Source organism: Bufo bufo, chromosome 10, assembly GCF_905171765.1.
Source record: "Bufo bufo chromosome 10, aBufBuf1.1, whole genome shotgun sequence".
Taxonomy (NCBI): Eukaryota; Metazoa; Chordata; class Amphibia; order Anura; family Bufonidae; genus Bufo; species Bufo bufo.
Window position 1 is genome coordinate 106,118,449 of NC_053398.1, and position 23,140 is coordinate 106,141,588.

Sequence of the window (23,140 nt, forward strand, 5' to 3'; positions counted from 1 at the left end):
TGAACGTTTTATCCCCTTTCTCAGGTTACTTGATAGCCTGTTGCTGCTATTAAATATTTTAACCCTTTGGATTACAATTAACTCTTTTGCCCTGTGGATTGCAAAGAACTTTTATTAGTTTCCAGAGGATTCTGCAACTTCAAGCACTTCCAGGAATAAGGACTCAAGTTATTGTTGAGCCTATCCTTAGATCCGGATTGTTCCCATCCGGAGGTGTCTCATTTCCAGGAGCGCACGGGATTAAAGACCCTCCTCCTCTCAGATATGCGCTACAGTATTTCATTGTAGTTTTTATGTCGATATCCACTAGAAGTGCGGGCTCCTCTCTGATGTATGCTGCTCTCACCCGGGTTTGACGGAACTTCATCTATTATGAATATGCTGATATTTGAACAAATGTGTATATGCCTTGATTACCTATTTTTCTTTCTGTATTTCCTTTGAAGTATTTTGTTTTGTAAGTTTTCTCACTTACTTTTTCTCAAAAACCAAATAAATGATTTTTGAAACTAAAGACCCTCCTCCTGTGACTTGCCAGAAGACATGGAGACGATAAATACCTCCCCTTCTGAGCGTTTGCCTAAGGTAAGGCGCCTCAAGCCTTAGAGCCATATATTCTAGCTTCCTCATAGACATCATAGTGGTTGTGCTATAAGCCAAATTTCCTCAGGCTATGATGCAGGGAAGGGAATACAGGATAAAGCCACCCTTCTATTTGCAGGCTTTGCATTACATAATGGTGGGATTACGGAGTAAAGACACCCCCTTGCTTTCTTTGATGTTTTAGGGCCAGAACATACAAAGTCAGTCAGTGATATTTGCTTTGTGCAGTATTAGGTTCACTGGTTATACCAAGAGAAGGAAACTGTGTGTTGGACACCTTACTCTAGCGGGCAGGAACCTCGAGGAAACCGTTTCATTTTTTGTCTATGTAATGTCTTATATGTATATTCATGCAGCACTTTGTATTGTATTGGGTACCCAGAGCTTATTCCTCACCGCTTACCATACGCCGAGGACGGCTTCACTTAAAGTAACGGGGTATGTAACATCCTGAAGTATGTCACTAAACTTCTGTTCCCCTGCTTCATAATGTTAAGTGTACGCATATTGTCATCTGGTATAAGTTTGCATCACTCTCTATATAATGTGCATTTTCCAGGCCTGTTGTATTGTATATTTGCTGTAATTCTCAATGTACACCAGCAGGTGACAGCAATATGTAAGCAGACCATGGTTAGTTAATATATCTAGACTGGAATAAACCATTCCAGGCTAGCTCCCCCCTTTCTGAGGAGGAGTGGGATGTTCCCACATCCTACTTCAGGGGGAGGAAGGAAAGTTATAGGCAGTGTGTGAGCCACGCCCCTGCTGGGGTAGGCTGTGTTAGTAGGAGCTCCCAGAAACAGGGACCCCAACCAAGGATCCAAGCCTCGGTTGAGGCCCAAGATCAACCCTCCCAGCCTGAGTCCCTTACCTCAGCTGGTAGACCAAGAAAGCAGCCTTTCACAGAACTATCAGATCTCCAGGAAGCCACCACCATACCCAGCGAGCAGTCCTGTAAGTAAAGATCCTAAGACAAAGAGAAGATAATTACCTCACCAGTTAGTCATACCCAAACTAAGCAGACTAAAGACAGAGCAGAAGATAGATACCTGCCAGTTTCTCTAGGCATATGATCAGATGCAGAATACATATAAATTCCTGCCACATATTGCCAAAACCTGCTGGGACCATAGACTAAAGCTGTAACTTGTATGGATCAAAGCTGCATATCATAACACCAAGTAAAGACAAGTTGGACCCTATTATCTGTGTGGATTTCCATCATTCCTCAATTACTCCTATTAACAACACTCAATTTGTTGCATGTGAGCCAGGATACAGGAGTCCAGCCGTACCACAGGTAGGAGATACCGTTGACACTACCATATCTGCTATACAGAGACAATATCCCCCTCTGGCATTCCTCACCTGGTACGTGAGCTCATAACATCTTAAAGGGCCCTGCTACAGTAACTGCGCAAGCTGCAACTGGCGTCACAAACTTATACACATATAAATTGACCCACTGCATAGCATCCCCACTGACCCAGTGTCTTGCTCATTGCATTGACTATACTGCGTATTTTATTAAATTGTTTACTGTATGTTAGTACCAGAGTGGGCATCCCATCCCGCTTATCACGACCCTGTTCCTCTCTCGCCTTCACCCGATTCCTATCATGTTTGTGACCATCAGCAGTACAAAAAAGCATGTTAAATCTGGTTCTCTGCGAAGCTATACTTTTACCTCTACGGAGCATCCAATCTAGATAATTTAGACTTTTTAGTCTGCTGTCAATCAACAGACACTCTTCCTCAAACGCGGAAACAGAACTGCAGTTTCTCAAAGCCCGAAAGTATTCACCCACAGGGATCGCCTTAATGACATGTAGTGGATGATGACTTTTAGCATTGAGAATGGAATTACCATCCTTTCTGAAGGTTCGTGTACATACTACTTCACCTGGATGGCCAGTTAATGTCAAATCCATAGAGTTGATACTTGTATTCTCCATGTTGCACGTGAAGCGCAAGTTATATTCATTGTCATTTGAATAACCCTGGAGGTCCAGCACGGCAGACACATCGCCCGCCCATATAAGGAGCAGACATAACCCAGACATAACCCCTTCTTCACCCCTCCAGCCCCTCTGAGTGGAGCATCGGAGCATTTCATGCTCTGATGCTCTTCCTTGCCTGGTGCTGATATTTTCTTCATATCCGGTGATGAACCTAGCATAGGGCAGTGCTAAAGCCCGCCCATTAGTGCCAGTGATGTCACCGGGAACACCGCTAGGCAGAAGTCTCCGCTTAGCAGTGTAAAAATGTAAACAAACAGCCCTTGTCCTGCGCGATGCAGCCCAGGGCAAGGAGAGCATCGGAGCATGAAGTCAGCCTCAGTGGCATCTGTTGCATGTGCAGTGTAGCATAGTGTCCTGCCTGGCCTTAGCTCCATTAGCATTCATCAGGATTTATGAATGAGTTTCTATCAGTTTGCAATCAAGGTCCAGATAGTTGTTTCTCGTTGGGGTTGTGTCCCTGCACAGTCTGACTCTATCCAATCAGTGCTAACAGTGTCAGAATGTGCAGTGACACCCAACCACTGGTAACACCCAGCTGGACCTTCATTAGAAACTGCTAGCAATTCATTCATAACTTCTGCCAGGAATGATAAAGGAATGGCATAGATACAACGACATGGGGAATGAGAGCAGTTACTAGAACAGACATGTCAGGAGAGGCGACAGGTTCTCTTTCTGTACTTGTAAGGGTCCATTCAGACGTCCGTAGAATGGGTGCGGATCCATTCTGCAATTATGCGGAACGGGTGCAGACCCATTCATTTTCAATAGGGCCATTTTCAGTGTGCTGTCCACATCCGCATTTCCGGTCCGCGGCCCCGAACTTCCGGTCCGCGATTCCGCCCAAAAATAGAGCATGTCCTATTCTTGTCCGCAGCTGCGGACAAGAATAGGAATCCTCTATTAAGTGCGGCGTCAGTGTTTTGCGGTCCGCAATATGCAGACCGCAAAACACTACGGACATCTGAATGGACCCTAAGAGACATGAACTGGTGAATAATTACTGAGAAGCCAAGAAATTGTATTAAAGAAAGCAAATATCCAGGGAGAGTGGCAGTAAAATGTGTGGAAAACACAGAGGTACACAGTGTGCAGTATGTAGCAGTAATCTAGGGAATGAGCCATAAAATGTGAAGCATTCCAATAAAACTGATGTGTAAGTGTGAGGTAGCACGGCACTACATGAAGGCACATTGCTTTACAGCATTGTGGTGGTGTCCCGTTCAGCAGGAGATATATCTTGCATCATAGTAAATACCTTTCACACGTCCTGCAATCTGATCTGTGGGCAGCGAGAGCAGGAGGAGCTGAGCAGATTGATATATAGAGTAGTTTTGTGGGAATCACCAAGATAAGCCCCTGCTCTCGTAATCGGTGGGGGCAGAGGCGTAGCTATAGGGGGTGCGGTGGTAGCAGTTGCTACCTGGCCAGGAGCCTGAGGGGACCCAAAGTCCCTTGTGCCGTATAAGAAGACACCAGTATTATAGAAAGTGCACACTGGGAGGACTCTGTCCTGGGGCACTTTGCACTGGGGCCCAAAATCTTCCAGCTACACTTCTGGCTGGAGGGAGGGGATTAGGTCAAGAATTTGGCATGGGGGGGGGGGCATGCTGTTTCATTGTTTGCCTCAGGCAGTACGAAGGCTATGTGCTCCCCTGCCCCTTGCCACAAAGCACTGAGGGAAGGGGGGCCCAAGCTGAACTCTTGCACCAGGGCCTATGAGCCTTTAGCTATGCCCTAGGTTGGGGCACCAGCAGTTGAACCCCTGTTTTACACTAGCGTCATAGTTCTCTACCAGAACAGCCTGCTGGAGTTCTCTGGATCCAGCATTGCCGGATGTTACCAAAATGCGCGCCAGCTCTATTGACTATAATGAAGTTCAGTGGAGATGCAACTGCTATCTGGCAAATATACCAGGATTTGGCCAGACAAAAACCGCATCATACATATTTACGGGGTAGTAGCCGGGATCGTGGTAACATCTAGCAATGCTGGATCCAGAGAGCTCCAGCAGGCTGTTCTCTGCCATGGCACGTAGACATCCACCCTGAAAACAATAAACGCAGATAATGCTCCCAGGAAATAGTGCCAGATACACAGTGCCCCGTATAGAGCCCCAGATGATTATAGTGCACAACACAGTAAAAGTGCCACAGAGTAAGGCTACATGCATACAAACGTTGTTTGTTTCCGTGTCCGTTCTGTTTTTTTTGCGGATAGTATGCGGTCCCATTTATTTAAATGGGTCTGCAAAAAACGCGGACAGCACACCGTGCATGTCCTATATTTTTCTAGTTTGCGGACAAGGATAGGCATTATTACAATGGATCCGCAAAAATACCAGATGCCATACGGAATGTCATCCGTTTTTTTTCGCGGATCCGCAATTTGCGGACCGCAAAACACATACTAAATGGTAAAACACTCGGTAACACTGACATGGAAAAGGATCTAGGAATTTTAATAAACAGCAAACTAAGCTGCAAAAAACAGTGTCAGGCAGCTGCTGCCAAGGCCAATAAGATAATGGGTTGCATCAAAAGGGGCATAGATGCCCGTGATAAGAACATAGTCCTACCACTTTACAAATCATTAGTCAGACCACACATGGAGTACTGTGTACAGTTCTGGGCTCCTGTGAACAAGGCAGACATAGCAGAGCTGGAGAGGGCCCAGAGGAGGGCAACTAAAGTAATAACTGGAATGGGGCAACTACAGTACCCTGAAAGATTATCAACATTAGGGTTATTCACGTTAGAAAAAAGACGACTGAGGGGAGATCTAATTACTATGTATAAATATATCAGGGGGCAGTACAGAGATCTATCCCATCATCTATTTATCCCCAGGACTGTGACTATGACGAGGGGACATCCTCTGCGTCTGGAGGAAAGAAGGTTTGTACACAAACATAGAAAAGGATTCTTTACGGTAAGAGCAGTGAGACTATGGAACTCTCTGCCTGAGGAGGTGGTGATGGTGAGTACAATAAAGGAATTCAAGAGGGGCCTGGATGTATTTCTGGAGTGTAATAATATTACAGGCTATAGCTACTAGAGAGGGGTCGTTGATCCAGGGAGTTATTCTCATTGCCTGATTGGAGTCGGGAAGGAATTTTTTATTCCCCTAAAGTGAGGAAAATTGGCTTCTACCTCACAGGTTTTTTTTGCCTTCCTCTGGATCAACTTGCAGGATAACAGGCCGAACTGGATGGACAAATGTCTTTTTTCGGCCTTATTTACTATCTTACTATGTTACTATGTTACATACGGTCGTGTGCATGTAGCCTAACCCACAGAGTTATACAAATTCTCAATGTACCCACAAATTAATATTGCCCCCTTTTTCCCCTAGACAGTAATAATGCACTTGTGTATCTACAGTACAGACCAAAAGTTTGGACACACCTTCTCATTCAAAGAGTTTTCTTTATTTTCATGACTATGAAGGCATCAAAACTATGAATTAACACATGTGGAATTATATACATAACAAACAAGTATGAAGCAACTGAAAATATGTCATATTCTAGGTTCTTCAAAGTAGCCACCTTTTGCTTTGATTACTGCTTTGCACACTCTTGGCATTCTCTTGGTTTTCACTTCACAGGTGTGCCCTGCCAGGTTTAATAAGTGGGATTTCTTGCCTTATAAATGGGGTTGGGACCATCAGTGGCGTTGAGGAGAAGTCAGGTGGATACACAGCTGATAGTCCTACTGAATAGATTGTTAGAATTTGTATTATGGCAAGAAAAAAGCAGCTAAGTAAAGAGAAACGAGTGGCCATCATTACTTTAAGAAATGAAGGTCAGTCAGTCAGCTGAAAAATTGGGAAAACTTTGAAAGTAAGGGCTATTTGACCATGAAGGAGAGTGATGGGGTGCTGCGCCAGATGACCTGGCCTCCACAGTCACCGGACCTGAACCCAATCGAGATGGTTTGGGGTGAGCTGGACCGCAGAGTGAAGGCAAAAGGGCCAACAAGTGCTAAGCATCTCTGGGAACTCCTTCAAGACTGTTGGAAGACCATATCAGGGGACTACCTCTTGAAGCTCATCAAGAGAATGCCTAGAGTGTGCAAAGCAGTAATCAAAGCAAAAGGTGGCTACTTTGAAGAACCTAGAATATGACATATTTTCAGTTGTTTCACACTTGTTTGTTATGTATATAATTCCACATGTGTAAATTCATAGTTTTGATGCCTTCATAGTCATGAAAATAAAGAAAACTCTTTGAATGAGAAGGTGTGTCCAAACTTTTGGTCTGTACTGTATATTAAGGTATTAATGCCCGCTCACTGCCAGCTAAAAGGTAATAATGCCAAACACATCCTTAGAAAGCCATCATGATCCATAGTGCTCCCTTAAATGTGATAACTATCCACATTATCTCCTTAACCATATGTGGAATACATTTATGCTATGAAAACTTTAAAGGGGTTGTCCCATGCAAAATATTCTACAGTTTTCAAACCAGCACCTGGATCTGAAGGAACCTGCATTCCCTGTATTTTCTGGTGGCCAGTATGGCACTATTACAGGTAGTATTTAGTGTTAGGTTCCCGTCTTATAGAGATCACTTTGACACCAGCAGACGGGCCCAAATAATTTTGTACAAAATGTATTTGCCTAGAATCTCAAATTTATAAAATAAGCATAGCATTAGCACCAGAATATTTTGTATAACTATGGCATTATTGTACTTTATTTGGGTTTGTAGAGTGCTGTTGCATTGTGTTTTTTTTTCTTTGTGTTTCTAGCCATGGCGACGTGCACCTGTGCATTGGGATGTGCTGACTGACCCCCTTTTTTTGCAGCTATCCTCAGGATAGGTCTTCAGTATCTGATCAGTGGGGGTCTGACACCTGGGACCCTGCCGAGCAGCTGTTTGAGTTGTGAGCACCGTGGCCCTCTCCAGCTTTTCCTAGGCCAGTGACGACACGTTCATCAATCATGTGGTGGAGAAGCAGTTCAGTTGCATAGAAGTGAATGGGGCTGAGCTGCGATACCAAGCACAGCTGCTATACAATGTACAGCGCTGTGCTTGGTAAGCAAGGAGAAGGCCACATGGCTCACAGAAGTGCCACTGCCTTCTCAAACAGCTGATCAGTGGGGGTCAGGGTGTCGGACCCCCACCGATCAGATACTGATGACATATCCTGATGATAAGTCATCAGTATAAAGATCTTGGAAAACCCTTTTAACAAATCCATTCACTGAATTCAGGCTTCTGTCAATGGTGCCCTGCAGGTGACTCCATCTTTACTACCCTGTAAGTTCTTGCCTAATTTTATATTTTGAAATTCCTCAAAATGTAATGCTCTTACACAACAAACGTGTGTTTTGCTAGTATATGTTTTCTTTTGCAAAACTAGTCAGGTCTCATATCAAAAAACAGCAACAGGGAAATATAAAAAAGAGATGGAAAACGAAATGTTCAAGAACCAAACTGCAAGATCTTAGCATATTCTCCTACAGTCTCCAGGGGAGGATCTGCTTTAAATTAGTACTGAGCATATGTATTTATTACGAGTTTATACCATATGGGCTTAGAACAGTGTTCTATCGTATGTCTTAACTATGAAGAATCAACACAAAAAGGAGGACTATTATCACTGTATCTCTCTGTAGGCGTATAGAACACAAGCCTACCGGGCTGCGGAGTCTTAGAGTTGCCAAAATCTGTAGTTCAAATCCTAAAAAAAAAAAAAAAGGTGTTGTAGGGATACTCAGCAGAATATGGGCTTGATTTCTGTTTCGTTGCTCTATGGCTGTCAATATGCATTACACCTGAAATGAGCCAGATAATCTATCTCATCCTTCTTAAAGCAATTGGCCAAAGCGCCCTCAGGGTATGCTATTTTACATATGCCAGATTGCTTATATGTCCCTGTAATGCATGATGCTTGAGAGATACAGAGCAATTTCCTTAATTTACTTCCTGATTGCTTTTCATAATGAAGAAATCCAAATTTTCTCATTCATGGGATAAACACAACCAATGTCTCCTGTGCCGGCTGCTTATCATTTGCTCTATTATCAGCAGGTGGCACTGCTCAGTAGTTTCCAGTGTCTTCAGTGGGTGTCTTGATTTAACAAACAGCACGTGCACTGAGAGGAGCATGGTTTAAAAAGCTGGCATCTTTCTTTTCTTCACAGTTTTCTCAGAGGAGTCACTATCGTCCCACTCACCAGAGGACAAGGTCACCCGAAAATCAGAAGGTGATGGAAAGGGTAGAGTGGACAACACACAAATGCTAGCCAAACAGTGGCTGGTGGACGCTCCTGAATTTCTCTCTTCATATTGGTAAGTTTCAGGATAATACAGCTGTATTGTATAATGCATTCTATATAAGCTATATGATAACAGCTGTTTATATTACTTATTACATAGGGGTGTATCTTTCATGTCACTGTCATTAATCTTTTGTAGAGCGCTCCACTCCATCATTTACTACAAACCAATGACTTTATAGCTTTGTTTTATTTTATTTGTATTTTATTTCATTGTTGTTTGTTTTCTTTGTTTGTTTATTTCCTTTAGAAAAGGAAAATATTTCCAAAACAAAAAACGCCGGGATAATACTGCAATTAAAAGGGACCACGTACTCGTCCTAGGCAGGCAGTATATGCCCACTTTCAATTTTGGCAATGTTGAATACCAAAATGTTCAAAAAGGGTCAGTCTGACCATAAACTGTCAGCGGTGGTTCCCATCAAAGAGACTGTTCCTGAAAAGAAAGACGTCGAACTCATCCTGGTTAAGGAACAGAATGGAGTCCAGTACACGAATAACACAATCATTGCCCCAGATAACTCTCTGAAATATGAGGCGCCCGTCCAGGAAGAGCAAGAACGAGAGCACTGGGGCAAGAAAATAGACTTTCTTCTATCAGTGGTTGGGTTTTCTGTGGATCTGGCAAATGTCTGGAGATTCCCCTACCTCTGCTATAAAAATGGAGGAGGTAAGAACGATATTTTTTATCAATTTTCAAAATTTGATTGAGAAAAAAAAAGCAATGAAACCATAACAATATTCTATACATTAGGATAAGGGAAATATTAATACATTTCATTTCTGCATAGACATACTAAAATATGGTTTGAAATTTTTGGGGGTTCATGCTTCTTCCAGCTAATACAATTTGGAAAACATAGTATGAATTGTTTTTCACATTTCTCATATTCTTTAGAATATACATTTATATGACATAAGCATCATTCAGATATTCATATTGTACTCAAAATAATAACCGCTTGTATTCTGAAAGTAATGGTCAGACCCCTTGGTTTTACAGAACTGAGTATACAGCACTATAAATGCCTATAGATCACTAAATCATAATCTACAGCAAGAGCGTAATAGTTTAAATGTTTGTACTATATGCTATTGCTTATATATGATTGCTGGGAAATAAAGATACTTCCCTGCAGTATATGACATGGTGTAATGTTTTGCAATACCCAGTGAATGTGAGCGTTCCTACAAAGCTCTGCTTAAATTTTACGCACTTGTGTTATCACTAGAGATTGATTCTCCAATACACCCCATGGCAGATACTGTTGGTTCTGCCTCTAGACTGTTCCTTAGTCTCTGGAAGCCTCTAGTCACACAGCCGAAACCACAAAATAATGTTTTCCTAGCAACCTACCGCACATTTTTAAAAATACCCTCAGGAAATATTTGAATTCCATTTCACATACTTAGCATAACGTATTCTAATCCGGTGGTCGCACTATATTTTGCTTCTGCAAAGGAATTCATTGATGGGCTTTCTGCGCACTAATGTTTTTCCACTCTTTGGTCCCTAACCTGTGGATCTCCAGCTGTTGAAAAACTACAACTCCCAGTATGCGCTCACAGCTGCATATTTCTAGTTAGAGATGAGCGAATCGAAGCTGCCGAAGTGGAATTCGATCCGAATTTCCTGAATTATTTGATTCGCACCGAATCCGAATTTCCTCACGCTTCGTGGTAACGAATCACATTTTTTCCTAAAATGGCTGCTGCACAAGTTAGGACATGGAGCAAGGAACTCTGGGAAAGAGGGATCACCCACAATGCCATGCATGCAGCCAATCAGCAGCCAGCCAGCCCTGTGATGTCACAGCCCTATAAACAGCCTCAGCCATCTTGGATTCAGCCATTTTCTAGTGTACTTAGTGCAGGGAGAGACGTCAGCAGGCGCTAGGGACAGTGCTAGGAAAGACTTGAAAACTTTTATTTTGCTCAATAGAAGTTCAGGGAAAGGATAGGAGGAATAATTTTACAGTATTGAAGCAGAACAGGGTTCAATAGGGGAGTTTACAGCCTGGGTAATAGGAGCAATCATATTACACCTTGCTGCACTGACTGCGGATCCAAATTGCCATTATACTGCTGCTCATTTCAGGTTTGCAATAGATGATACCTCTGTAATTCCAGCAAACCGTTCTTGTTATTGGGGTCTTATTAGCCCTTGTGCGGTGCAGTTATATATATGTTCTAAAGCCTTTTTTTGTTGTGTATTAGTGGGAAAAAAGGGGGCTTATTAGCCGTTGTGTGGTGAAGTGAGAAAATTACAGCCCTTTTTAGCGTGTATTAGTGGCAAAAAAAAGTATTATTTGCTGTTCACGGCCGCAGTTATATGTTCCAAAGCCTTTTTTTGGGGTGTATTAGTGGGGAAAAAGAAAAAGGGCTTATTAGCCGCTGTGTGGTGAAGTGAGAAAATTACAGTCCTTTTTGGTGTGTATTAGTGGCAAAAGAAAAAAAAATGATTATTTGCCGTTCACGGCCGCAGTTATATGTTCTAAAGCCTTTTATAGGCGTGTATTAGTAGGGGGGGGGGAAATGGGGCTTATTAGCAGTTGTGTGGTGAAGGGAGAAAATTAAAGCCCTTTTTGGCGTGTATTAGTGGCAAAAAAAAATATTATTTGCCGTTCAGCAGTGAAATTCCATTGTACTACAGCCATTTAATAGGATAGATACGTACGTCCTATTAGCCGTTCTGCGGTGAATTGTGATTGTTATATTTATTTTTTGGGTGTGTATTAATAGGAAAAAGAATCCGTCTTATTAGCCGGTCTGCAGTGAACTGACATTGTTATACACGTATACAATTTGTTAAAATAATGAAAGCAAAAATAAAAAAATAAACAAAATAAATTATAGTTCACCACTGCGTTATTTAGTTCTTCTATCGGCGTCGCAGACCTCCGTGTGAAGTGGGCTCAATTCACATCAAACAGTAGTTTACGCAAAAGAGGTGCCACGTATAAGGTGTAGCTTCTGAGTGTAGATGAGGATATGACAGTCTCTTCTAGTGCAACCGAACATCCGAGTTCCAACAGAGCATATTCTTTGCCAAAAACGACCCTTCTGTGGATTTTAGAATTTGGAGCACATAGTGAAGGTCCATCAACTATCCATATATCAAAAAGGTTTTATTATACTCACAAAGGTATAAAATCAACAGGCATTAAACAATCAGCAAGTCGTCCATATTCACAAGACTGCCCGACCCAGATTTCGCCAAAATAGCTTCATCAGGGGCGAATTCATATCCTTATCTACACTCAGAAGCTACAGCCTGTACGTGGCAGCGCGACCACCTCTTTTGCTTAGACATTGTTATACAGTGCGTGTTATTAGCCATTCTGCGGTAAATTTACATTGTCATTCAGTGGTGAAATTTTTTTTGTGATACAGCCTTTTTTTGGGAAAATTGGTCGGTGAATGTAGACTTACTTCTGTAGGGACTGAGTAATTGCGTCGATTAGCCATTTAGTGGTGAATTTTTTTGTGAAATAGCCTTTTTTCAGAAAATTGATGGGTAATTGTAGCGTATCTTCCGTAGGGACTAACAATTTGTAGATTAGCCATTCATTGGTGAAATTTGTTTGTGATACAGCCAGGGGCGTTGCTAGGGGCTCAAAAGATCCAGGGCCCAAGCACCAATGTATATGGCCCAATTCTCTAAGTTGAACAACCGCACCCTTCCCCCCCCTGCAAACACTAGCACTGAAGACATTTTACTGTACTTGCTATACAGCAGCACATACCTCTCACATCCAGGGCCTCCCAGGTGACGTCTCCTCTGATGTAGATCTTCTCTGTCATCATCTTCTCCATTCGGTCCGGACAACCTCTCTCAGCCGCCTCATCTCTGCAGAGTGTGACACACGGATATCTTAGCTTCCTTACTTTTCTGTACCCCCAAATACTATCCTGAAGAAAAATGAGTGCCCCCCATAGTAACAGTACTCCTTATAGTCCCACCAATAGTAATTCCCTTTTAGAATGCTCTTATTAGTAATACTGCCCCCTACTGGATCCAACAGTCATAATGCTCCACAAGAATGCCTCTGTTAGTAGAAGAGCCCTCCAGTATTAATAATACCCTCACAGAGCCCCCAGTAGAAATAAGGCCCCCTAATGTCCCCCCAGTGGTAATAACGCTCTCTACAGACCCCTCAGTAGTAATAAGGCCCCCATAGTGCTCTTAGTAGAAATAATGCGGATCCCTCCTATAGAGCCCCCAGTAGTAATAAGAACGCCTAATGTCCCCTGGATTTAAAATGCCCCCACAGTGCCCCCAGTATATTCCTCCGTTTAGTGTCCTCAGAAATTATAATTCCTCAGCACCTCTGCCATACAGTCCCATGTAAATAACACTATCTCCCTCCCTCCGTCGTTGAGTCCCATATAAATACCATCACACCATCTCTCCAGCCCCCTCCAATATACAGTTCCATGTAAATAACATCACCCCCTCCTCAGTCGCCTTCAACATACAGTCCCATGTAAATAACATCACCTCCTCAATATTCAGTCCTATATAAATAACATTACTCCCTCCCCCAGACACCTTCAACATACAGTCCCATGTAAATAAAATCACCCCTCCCCAGCCACCTCCAACATACAGTCCCATGTAAATAACATTACCCCTTAACATTCAATCTCATGTAAATAATATCACTCCCTCCCACAGCTGCTTTCAACATGCAGTCCCATATAAATAATATTACCCCTCGACATACAGTCCCATGTAAATAACATCACCCTATCCCAGCCACTTCCAAATTTCAGTCCCATGTAATTAACATCACTCCACCTCACTGTCCCATGTAAATAACTAATATCTCAGAACACCCTAACATACAGTCCCAGTTAAATAACTACAACTCCCAAAATTGCTCTGCCTCTCACACTGAGTAATCTTCACTTACCTCTCCTCATGTAGCAGATCTCACCTCAGCCTCTTCCCAGGGCTTCTCTTCACTGCTGAGCCGTCCTCTCCTGCACTGGTCACATGATGGTGACATCATCCCAGGTCCTTTTCAGCTACTGCATTTAGAACTGATCACATGACCTGCGAGGTCATCACAGGTCCTTCAGCTCTTGCAGTGCATTCGATTCAATTGTATTGCCAATGGCAATATAATTATATCTATCTGACAGGCAGGACATTCGGGGCCTGGGACAAAACATCAGGTGCCCAGGCCCTAAATGTTTTGACCTAGCAACGGCCCTGGATGCAGCCTTTTTTGGGAAAATTGGTCGGTAGCTGTAACTACGGTCAAGGACAATATATGTCCTTTACGGCCCACTGGGTAAATGTGGTTCCTGCCCAGCCACACCAGCAACTTGGCCAGGTGACGCCGCTTCCGCCTCCACGTTCTCACGCTGTTGGTCCTGCGACAACGTCTGCCTCTGCCTCCTCATCCTCCACCGTGTCCTCAGCCTCCACTGCAGGGACAATTCACAGTGCCGCTCCAGCATACCACATGTGCAGGGCACGGCGATGCCACACTGTTCTACACCTCGTTTGCCTGGGCGAACGGAGTCACACAGGGGAGGAACTGCTCCGTGTCCTTCATCAAGAAATCAAATCCTGGCTTTCTCCGCGACAACTGAAAATCGGAACCATGGTGACCGACAACGGGAAGAACATGGTGTCGGCGCTGCGTCAAGGAGGGCTGTGCCATGTGCCCTGCATGGCGCACGTGTTCAATCTGGTTGTAAAGCGGTTCCTGAAGTCTTCCACCCATCTGCAAGACATCCTAAAAATGGCCAGGAAACTTTGCATGCACTTCAGCCACTCATACACCGCCAAGCACACCCTCCTTGAGCTGCAGCGGTAGAACGGCGTCCCCAATATAGGCTGATATGTGACGTTTCAACCCATTGGAATTCCACCCTCCATATGTTGGACTGACTATACGAACAGAGAAAGGCCATCAACGATTTCTTGATGACCCAAGCGGACAGAGGTACTCCCCTGTGTAACTTCGAAGTTAGCCAGGGGCAGCTGATGTGTGACACCTGCCGTTTGCTCGTGCCTTTGAGGACGCCACTTTATTTGTCAGTTGCCAGGACTACCGGATGAACAACATCATTCCACTGATTTATATACTGGAAAAGATGCTGGTAAATCTGGCTGGTCAGGGGACTGGAGACATGGCACCTATATCTCACAGCCACATGAGCCCTGTGGGGACTGAACTGGAGGAGGAGGACATTGGAGCACAAGCAATGTGTAGCGAAATGGATGGTTTTTCTACACAGGTGACAGGAGAGGAGGAGCAGGAGCAGCCAGAGGAGCAAGAGGAAGATGAAGCACACCATGGCAGTATGCAGCGGAGAAGGAGGCAGGGAGTCCCGCCGAGTCACTTGCACAAATGGCCCGATGCATGCTCACTTGCTTGCGTAGTGACAGCCGAATTGTCACCATTCGCCGGAGGGATGACTTCTGGCTCTCCACCATGTTAGACTCTCGCTAACGGTCCAAAATGGGGGCCTTTTTTACACCCGCTGAGAGGGAGGACAAACTGAACTAATATAGAGACATCTTATGTAGTCAGTTGGCCGCTGTCTATCTATGCAGCCAGGAAATAGCTGTTTTTTAACGTGATTCGCCGCAAATAAATTTGGATCGAAACTAATTGTTTCGGAATATTCGGCGAACCGGCTGAATCGAATTTTAGAAAAATTTGCTCATCTCTATTTCTAGTTCCTATATCCCCTTTTAACATTTGCAAATTTTTGTAACTTTTTATTATAAGTTCACTGGTTCTTTAAAGGGAATGTGTTTCTTAACTTCATTCTCTGAGTACTCCTAATTTGCATTTTAAATTCATTGTATGAACTCAACTGATTAAGGGGAAAGAAAATATGTATACATTTTATAGTGTTTTTAAAGGGGACCTGTCACCACAAAATGCAGTGCAATCTGCAGGCAGCATGTTATAGAGCAGGAGGAGCTGAGCAGATTGATATATAAATTGGGGGGAAAAATTCTGTAAAACTTGTAATTTATACATTTATATCTCTGTTTTTTTAACCTAAGGTCACCCTTGTGACCAGTCCTCAGTACACGAGGGAGGTGCTACCAGTGACTGGCAGCTATCTCTGTACACACACTTATGCCTTATTCACACAGTCAGTGTTCGGTCAGTGATTTCCATCAGTGTTTTTGACTCAAAACCAGGTGCGGCTCTAAACACAGAACAGGTGCAGCTCTTTCCCTTCTACCTTATCTCTGTGGAGGCTCCAATCCTGGTTTTGGCTCCCAATCACTGATGGAAATCACTGACCAAAACACTAACATGTGAATAAGGCCTCATGCACACGACCGTATGGCTTTTTCAGTGTTTTGCGGTCCGTTTTTCACGGATCCGTTGTTCCGTTTTTTGTTTCCGTTGTGTTTCCGTTTTTGTTCCGTTTTTCCGTTCCGTTTTTCCGTATGGCATATACAGTATACAGTAATTACATAGATGAAATTGGGCTGGGCATAACATTTTCAATAGATGGTTCAGCAAAAAACGGAACGGAAACGGAAGACATACGGATGCATTTCCGTATGTGTTCCGTTTTTTTTGCGGACCCATTGACTTGAATGGAGCCAAGCACCGTGATTTGCGGACAAGAATAGGACATGTTCTATCTTTTCACGGTACGGAAATACTGAAATACTGAAACGGAATGCACACGGAGACACTTCAGTATTTTTTGCTGAACCATTGAAATGAATGGTTCAGTATATGTTCCGCATACTGAACTACAAAAACGGCCAGTATACTGAACGCAAAATACTGTCGTGTGCATGAGCCCTAAGACCTTATACAGAGAATGTTATCAATCACTGATAACACCTACCCTGTGTACTGAGGGATGTTCATGGAGGTGGTCTTAAAGGGGTTGTGTCACTTCAGCAAATGGCATTGATCATGTAGAGAAAGTGAATACAAGGCACTTACTAATGTATTGTGATTGTACATATTGCCTCCTTTGCTGGCTGAATTAATTTTCCATCACATTATACACTACTCGTTTCCATGGTTACGACCACCCTGCAATCCATCAGCAGTGGTCGTGCTTACACACTATAGGAAAAAGCTTTGGTTTATGTGTACTACCGTGGTCCCAGCCACCAGAGAAGCTGGTGCCTTTTTCCTATAGTGTGCAAGCAAGACCACCACTGCTGGATTGCATGGTTTTCGTAACCATGGAAACGAGCAGTGTAGAATGTGATGGAAAAATTCTATTTTTCAATATTACGTGTTGGAGTACCAATGTATTCCAATGCATTACTGCATGGGTTTTCTGACAGCTTGGCCATTGCCATGGGGTAGTGACTATCAATCACAGCCTTCCCCATGAGTGATTGCAACTAGTGTTTATCATGAATATTGGCACTTCGAGAATTCGCGAATATCTAGAATATAGTACTATATCTTCGTTATCGCGAATATTCTAGATTTTTTCATCAATACCCATGATCCCTCACTGCTTCTTGACAAATGAGAAGGCTGCAATATCTTTGACTTTAGGAGTAGTGTTGAGTGCGAATTTTCGTATCACAAATTTTTATTGCGAATTTTCCGATTGCCGATTTTTGCAATCAAGAAAATAATGACTGGAGATCACGAATTCTCGAATATATGACGAATATTCGCCCAAATATTTGCGTAATTATCGTAAATTCAAATATAGGCCCTGCCGCTCATCACTGATTGCAACCAAATGTATGGCTCTAGGAGTAAAGAACTGACTGTTGGATCGGGCAGCATTGGTACAGGAGCAGAGGGGGGTCAGTGCGCATACCTTTTTTTATATTTTTGTAAACCCTGTTGAGCCATTTCAAAGATATATTTTTTTACTGTACAACCCCTTTAATGTCAGAATCTCTGATGTTTTAGGGCATTCTAGAGGTTAATGTCAGTATCCCTGGTGGTCTCAGACAATGAAGGGATCAGTTAACTAGGTGATCTAGGACAGAAGGGGATTAATTACAGTATCTATGATGATCTTAAGCAGTGAAGGGGTTAATTAATGAAGACACGGTAGTCTAGGACAGTGAAGTGGGTTTACACTAGTTTCACCTCGGCGCTAAAGGTATCCAGCATGCTGTTCCAGCAGATGAATACCCTGCCGGAGTTCACTTTATCCGGTCTAGCCAGATAGGGCCGTGAACCACCGAACCCTATTCACTGTAATGGGATCCGGTGGGCATTCGGATGGTTTCAGGAATGAACACCAGGTTTCCACCACACAAAAAACATTGCATTGTCCGACCAAAACCCAGTGCCCATGCCTGAAACCGTCCGGATCCCTGACAGATCCCATTATGGTCAATTGACTCTGGGGGTGAATGTCAGGCCAGATCCGGTGAACTCCAGCCGGCTGTTCCTCTGATGGATACCTTTAGCAAATACAGTATGTGAAAGAAGTCTGTCTGTCTGTGTGAGGGTCTGTGGCAGTGAAGGTGTTATTTACAGTACCCCTGGTGGTCTAGGACAGTAAAGTGGGTTAATGGAATCTCTCTGCGTTCCTAGCTTTATTAGGTGCTTTTGGCTGCTCTGGAAATCTGGGAAGGTACGGTACCATAGAACATCTGTGGAGAAAGAAATTGGCTGGTCTCTACCTATAAATTAAAAATCAGATTGCAGGTTCTTTGCTGACAGTATAGGAAAATTTCACTATTCCTTAACAGGTTAATTATATTTCAAGTTTTCCTATAATTAATCAATCTATTGGCAATGGTAGTTAAATGGGGTTTCCGGTTCTTTTAAATTGATAGCCCATCTTTAAGAAAGGCCACCAATATGTGGGAGTCCAACTCTTGACATCCCCAGTGATCAGATGTTTGAAGGGGTTTGTGGTGCTACAGCACAGCAGGGCCTGGTATTACGGCTCTGTCCCATTCGCACACCTACACCGATACAATATTGATGACCTATATTCAAGATGGGTGTCACGGGTAGAGTCACGGGTATCAAGATAGAGCGGAGGTGCACCCCCTGAGCTGCCACCCGGTCCCCTGTCCCTGCCTACTTGCACCACCCGCCCTAGGTGACGGAGTGCAACTGGGCGACAGTCCCTAACCTACTAAGTGCAAGCAGAGAGAAAGAGACTCATAGTTATCTGGGGGAGAAGAACAGAACTGGATCGCACATCCACAATGCTATGCTTTGATCTAACTCGCTTCTCAGCGCTATATTAAAGTGTACAGCCCCCGATACTGCATACTGTACAAGAGGCGGAGAGAAAGAGACAGCAGGGAATAGGACAGCCACTGAGAAGTTACAATAAGCGGACAAGAGGTAGAACAAAAACGGAAGGCGAGGCAGGTCAACTAGCCGAGGTCAGTCCAGGAGGTCACGTCAGAACAAGGGAAGAGGCAAAGACAAATCCATAAACAAGCCGAGGTCAAAATCCGAGAGGTAGCGTCAAGGTACAGGGAGCAGGCAGAAGAGGTGTCAAGAGGCGGATCGAGGTTCAATTCCAGAGGTAGCTTAATAACAATAAAGTACACAGCCTATTGGACGAAAATCACAGGCAACCTGTAGCCAGCAGGCCGCCTGTATTTATAGTGGGGAGTGAGGGTCATGTGACGTGGCCAGCGTCACATGACCGACAGACAAGTCGAGCACCGAGTGATCAGCTCGGCGCTCAAAGCAGACCTAGGAGCAGGGAGCCTCCCAGCTAGCAAGGCCGCCCTGGGAATGAGGCCAAACACAGATCCTCGCTCCCAAAGCTAAGCAGCAGGTCTGCGGCTGATGGGAGACCGAGTGCGCCTTTGGCGCCCCATTACAATGGGTCATTTCTATCTCTTAATGCACTGTAAAGTACCTGTAAATTCACATCACATGCACACGCCATATTACACTGGCAGAAAATCAGTAAGATCATCTCTAACAAGCATTTGTAGGAACGTTCATTAGCGATGATCTGGCAGTGTAATACTGTTAAAAACATGTTAAAAAATAATCGTTTGCCGGCGGCAGATCGCACCATGTAATCAGCACTCAGCTGCCAATGAATCAGTATAGAAACGAGTGATGGCATTAGTGATCTCTCCTCTCCATACCATGGAGGAGATTGCTCATGTTATAGCAGCGGTCTTCTCCACTGACGAGCAGATGATTGCCGGGAAGGAACGCTTCCTTCCCAAGAATCGCCTGCTACATCTGCAGGTGTAATAGGACACCCGACAATCCCTCTGTTCCCCAACACCTCCATGATGCAATTGCTGGATACCGAGCAGTTATCATGGCAGCTGGGGGCCAAATAAAAGCCGTCAGTCCTGCCATCTTAGTACGCCCATTACCCCCTGCTAATGCCACAGGTTAATAGTTTGACACTACAGGCACATTCAATGCAGGGGGACTGAAAAAAGTAAAAAAAAAAATTAAATTAACATAAAAATCCTCCAAAATGGTATACATTCAAAAATGTTCCCATGTGCGATGTAAAAAATATTAACAATATGGATCATCAGTATCTGATCAATACCCGGGACCCCCAATGATGAGCTGTTTGAGAATTCACCCCACATGCAGTAGCGCAACGGCCTTATCTCAACTCACCAAGCACAACGCCGTACATTGTATTGCGGCTGTGCTTGGTATTGCAGCTCAGCCTCATTCACTTCAGTGACATCACATGGCCTAGGCTAAACTGCGAGAAGGCTGTGATGCTACTGCGAGCGCCAATGCCTTTTCAATAAGCTGATCGGTGGGGGTCTCGGTGGGGGTCTCCCATGCATCAGATACTGATGATTAGCGATGAGCGAAGTTTTCAAAAATTCAATTCGAACTGCAACAAAAAGTTTAATTTGTTATGAAGTACTTAGTGACGAATTGCATTCCATTGTATGTAGTGGGCGCAATGACGGGGAACACCAATCGTGTCGTCCCCCGTCATTGAACCCCTCAGATGCCACGTTCAACGAGATGCCGAGTCACATTGAGGTCTTTCAGAGGTTAATCAAGGGTTTAAAAAAAGTACATACTCCCCTCATCCATTTGATCGTGGAGAGGCTGTTGCGGCCATCTTGATTGAAGAAAACATGCCAAATCTTGCGCACACTGACGCGATGACGTGGATGAGTTGAGTATGTATCTTTTTTTTACCGCCATTTCAGGGAAAATTGATTTGTTACCATGAAGCGTGAAGAAATTTGCCTTTGAATTTTTCATGAAATTCGGATCAAAGTCCACTTCGGATACTTTGATTCGCTCAACGCTACTCATGACCTATCCATAGGATAGGTCATCGATATATAAGTCTCAGAAAACCGCTTTAAATCTGCAATTCACGATGCAAGGCATTTTAGTATTTAAGTCAGTGTAATTGTATGTCACCATAGTGCTCAGAGCCAAAGGCCATGGACAGGAGTCGCACTATTTCTGGAAGAAAAACACAGCCTATTGCTAGACAACCCCATTAACAGAAAAATGTGTCCAATGTTATTTCCATAGAATAACTTACCGTAATATAACTGCACAGCCTTTCAGTGTAATGCTGAAACTATTATGCTGCACTGAAATGCTTCACCACTGGTCCTGGATGCCCTTTGACCGATAAAAAGGTTATGATCTGAAAATGTAAAGAGATTGTAATTCAAACTGATGTTAAATGGAGGAAATATGAAATTCAATTGGCAAAAAAGCTAATCCGTGCGGCATGTAGAAATACAGTAAATAGCGGAGAACATGCAAATGAAAACCACTGGACATATTGTTGTGACAACAGACATCCTCAGATCGAGCATCTGCCGACCTCCAGGTCCTTTCATTGGTCTTTAAAGACAGACTTTGTCGTAAACAGCAAACTGGGAAGATTTAAAGAGGGCATTTACTGTAAATACTGATGTGAGACTCAAAGTGTTCCAAGAGGCCTCCAGAGATTATATTAATGGATATAGCGTTGCTTACAAGTTATAAGCATAGGTTTTATTAGGAGGATATATACACTGTCTAATTTAATCTGTCCTGCTGGTAGTACCCATACCACTATTATTGACCACTAATATAAGCAGTACTGGACTGATGTTCCTTGGACTCACCAGAAGAATGGGATTCTGAGGGCCCATCTTCTTCTTCCATCTATACAGAACATGCTGTTATCATAGTCCACACAGGGCATATCATCAGTAAACTTCTAAGGTAGATGGTATGCATGATGGCTCCCCAATCAAAGTGTGGTGGAAGGAATCAGGCAAACATAGTCGTATGGTAAACCGGAAGAACTTTACTGGACTCACGTGAGACAACAAGCATAAGGGCAAGAACAGTGCCTTGACAGACAACCATCTTTGTGGTTACAATTTCTCAATGAGAGCATGGTTACTTAAAGGCAGTAGGTTTGTTAGGTACACACTCTCTTAAATTGACAACAGGCAAATATAGCACAGTTCCTTCAAGTCCTTTCCCTTTCTTGCCATGTGGTGCGGTACTCCACAATCTCTTCAGTCTCTAACAGACTCCCCCCAATTTCCGGTATCTCTTTTTATAACCACTGTGCACAATCTCTTCAGTCACTGTGTGTACCTTTGATATACACTGTACACCGTCTCTCACACAACGTTGGCTAGCTGGTCTTGGTTATAGGCCTGTCTCTTAAACAGGCCTTGGTTGCTTCTTTCTACCCATTAGCTCAGCCTCAAGTCCTAAGCGATGCTCATCCGCTCTGTGGCCCTATCAATGAGTTGTTGTACACTTATGACTAGTACCAATCACCTCCACTGCTAGTCAAGCCTCATGCACACGAACGTTGTTTTAGTCCGCATCCGAGCCGCAGTTTTTGCGGCTTGCAACCGGACCCATTCACTTCCGTTGCTCCGTTCCGTGGTCCGCAAAAAAATATATAACCTGTCCTATTCTTGTCCATTTTGCGGACAAGAATAGGCAGTTATATTAATGGTTGTCCATGCTGTTACGCAAATTGCGGGAAAAAAAAAGGATTCCATCCATGTTTTGCGCATCCGCAATTTGCGGACCGCAAAACACACAACGGTTGTGTGCATGAGGCTTTAGATACATGTAAAATTATTGCTGGCTTTGTTTCCAGCTTCCCAGCTCACTTGTCAATTTCCTGCCTGCTTCTAGCCATGCAGTCTGCAAACCACAGCTATTTATCCGTTGTGCCATCTACTCTCACCAAATAATTAAATGGTCAATGTAGTTCACACGACTTTGTTCAAGTCAATAGTACAGACTAATATAAGAAACGCTGATATATTTTTTATT

At 43.6% G+C, this 23,140-nt stretch overlaps 1 protein-coding gene across 1 annotated transcript in view; it reads left to right on the forward strand.

Annotated features, from left to right (window-relative positions):
- Positions 1-8,771: 8,771 nt before the first annotated feature.
- Positions 8,772-23,140, forward strand: part of SLC6A2 (solute carrier family 6 member 2) — a 185,840-nt gene continuing 171,471 nt past the window's right edge. Inside the window, exons 1-2 of the mRNA XM_040409097.1 lie at positions 8,772-8,931; positions 9,169-9,588. Coding sequence (XP_040265031.1) covers positions 9,276-9,588 — 313 coding nt within the window. The 5' untranslated portion in view covers positions 8,772-8,931; positions 9,169-9,275. The remainder of the gene's footprint in view (positions 8,932-9,168; positions 9,589-23,140) is intronic.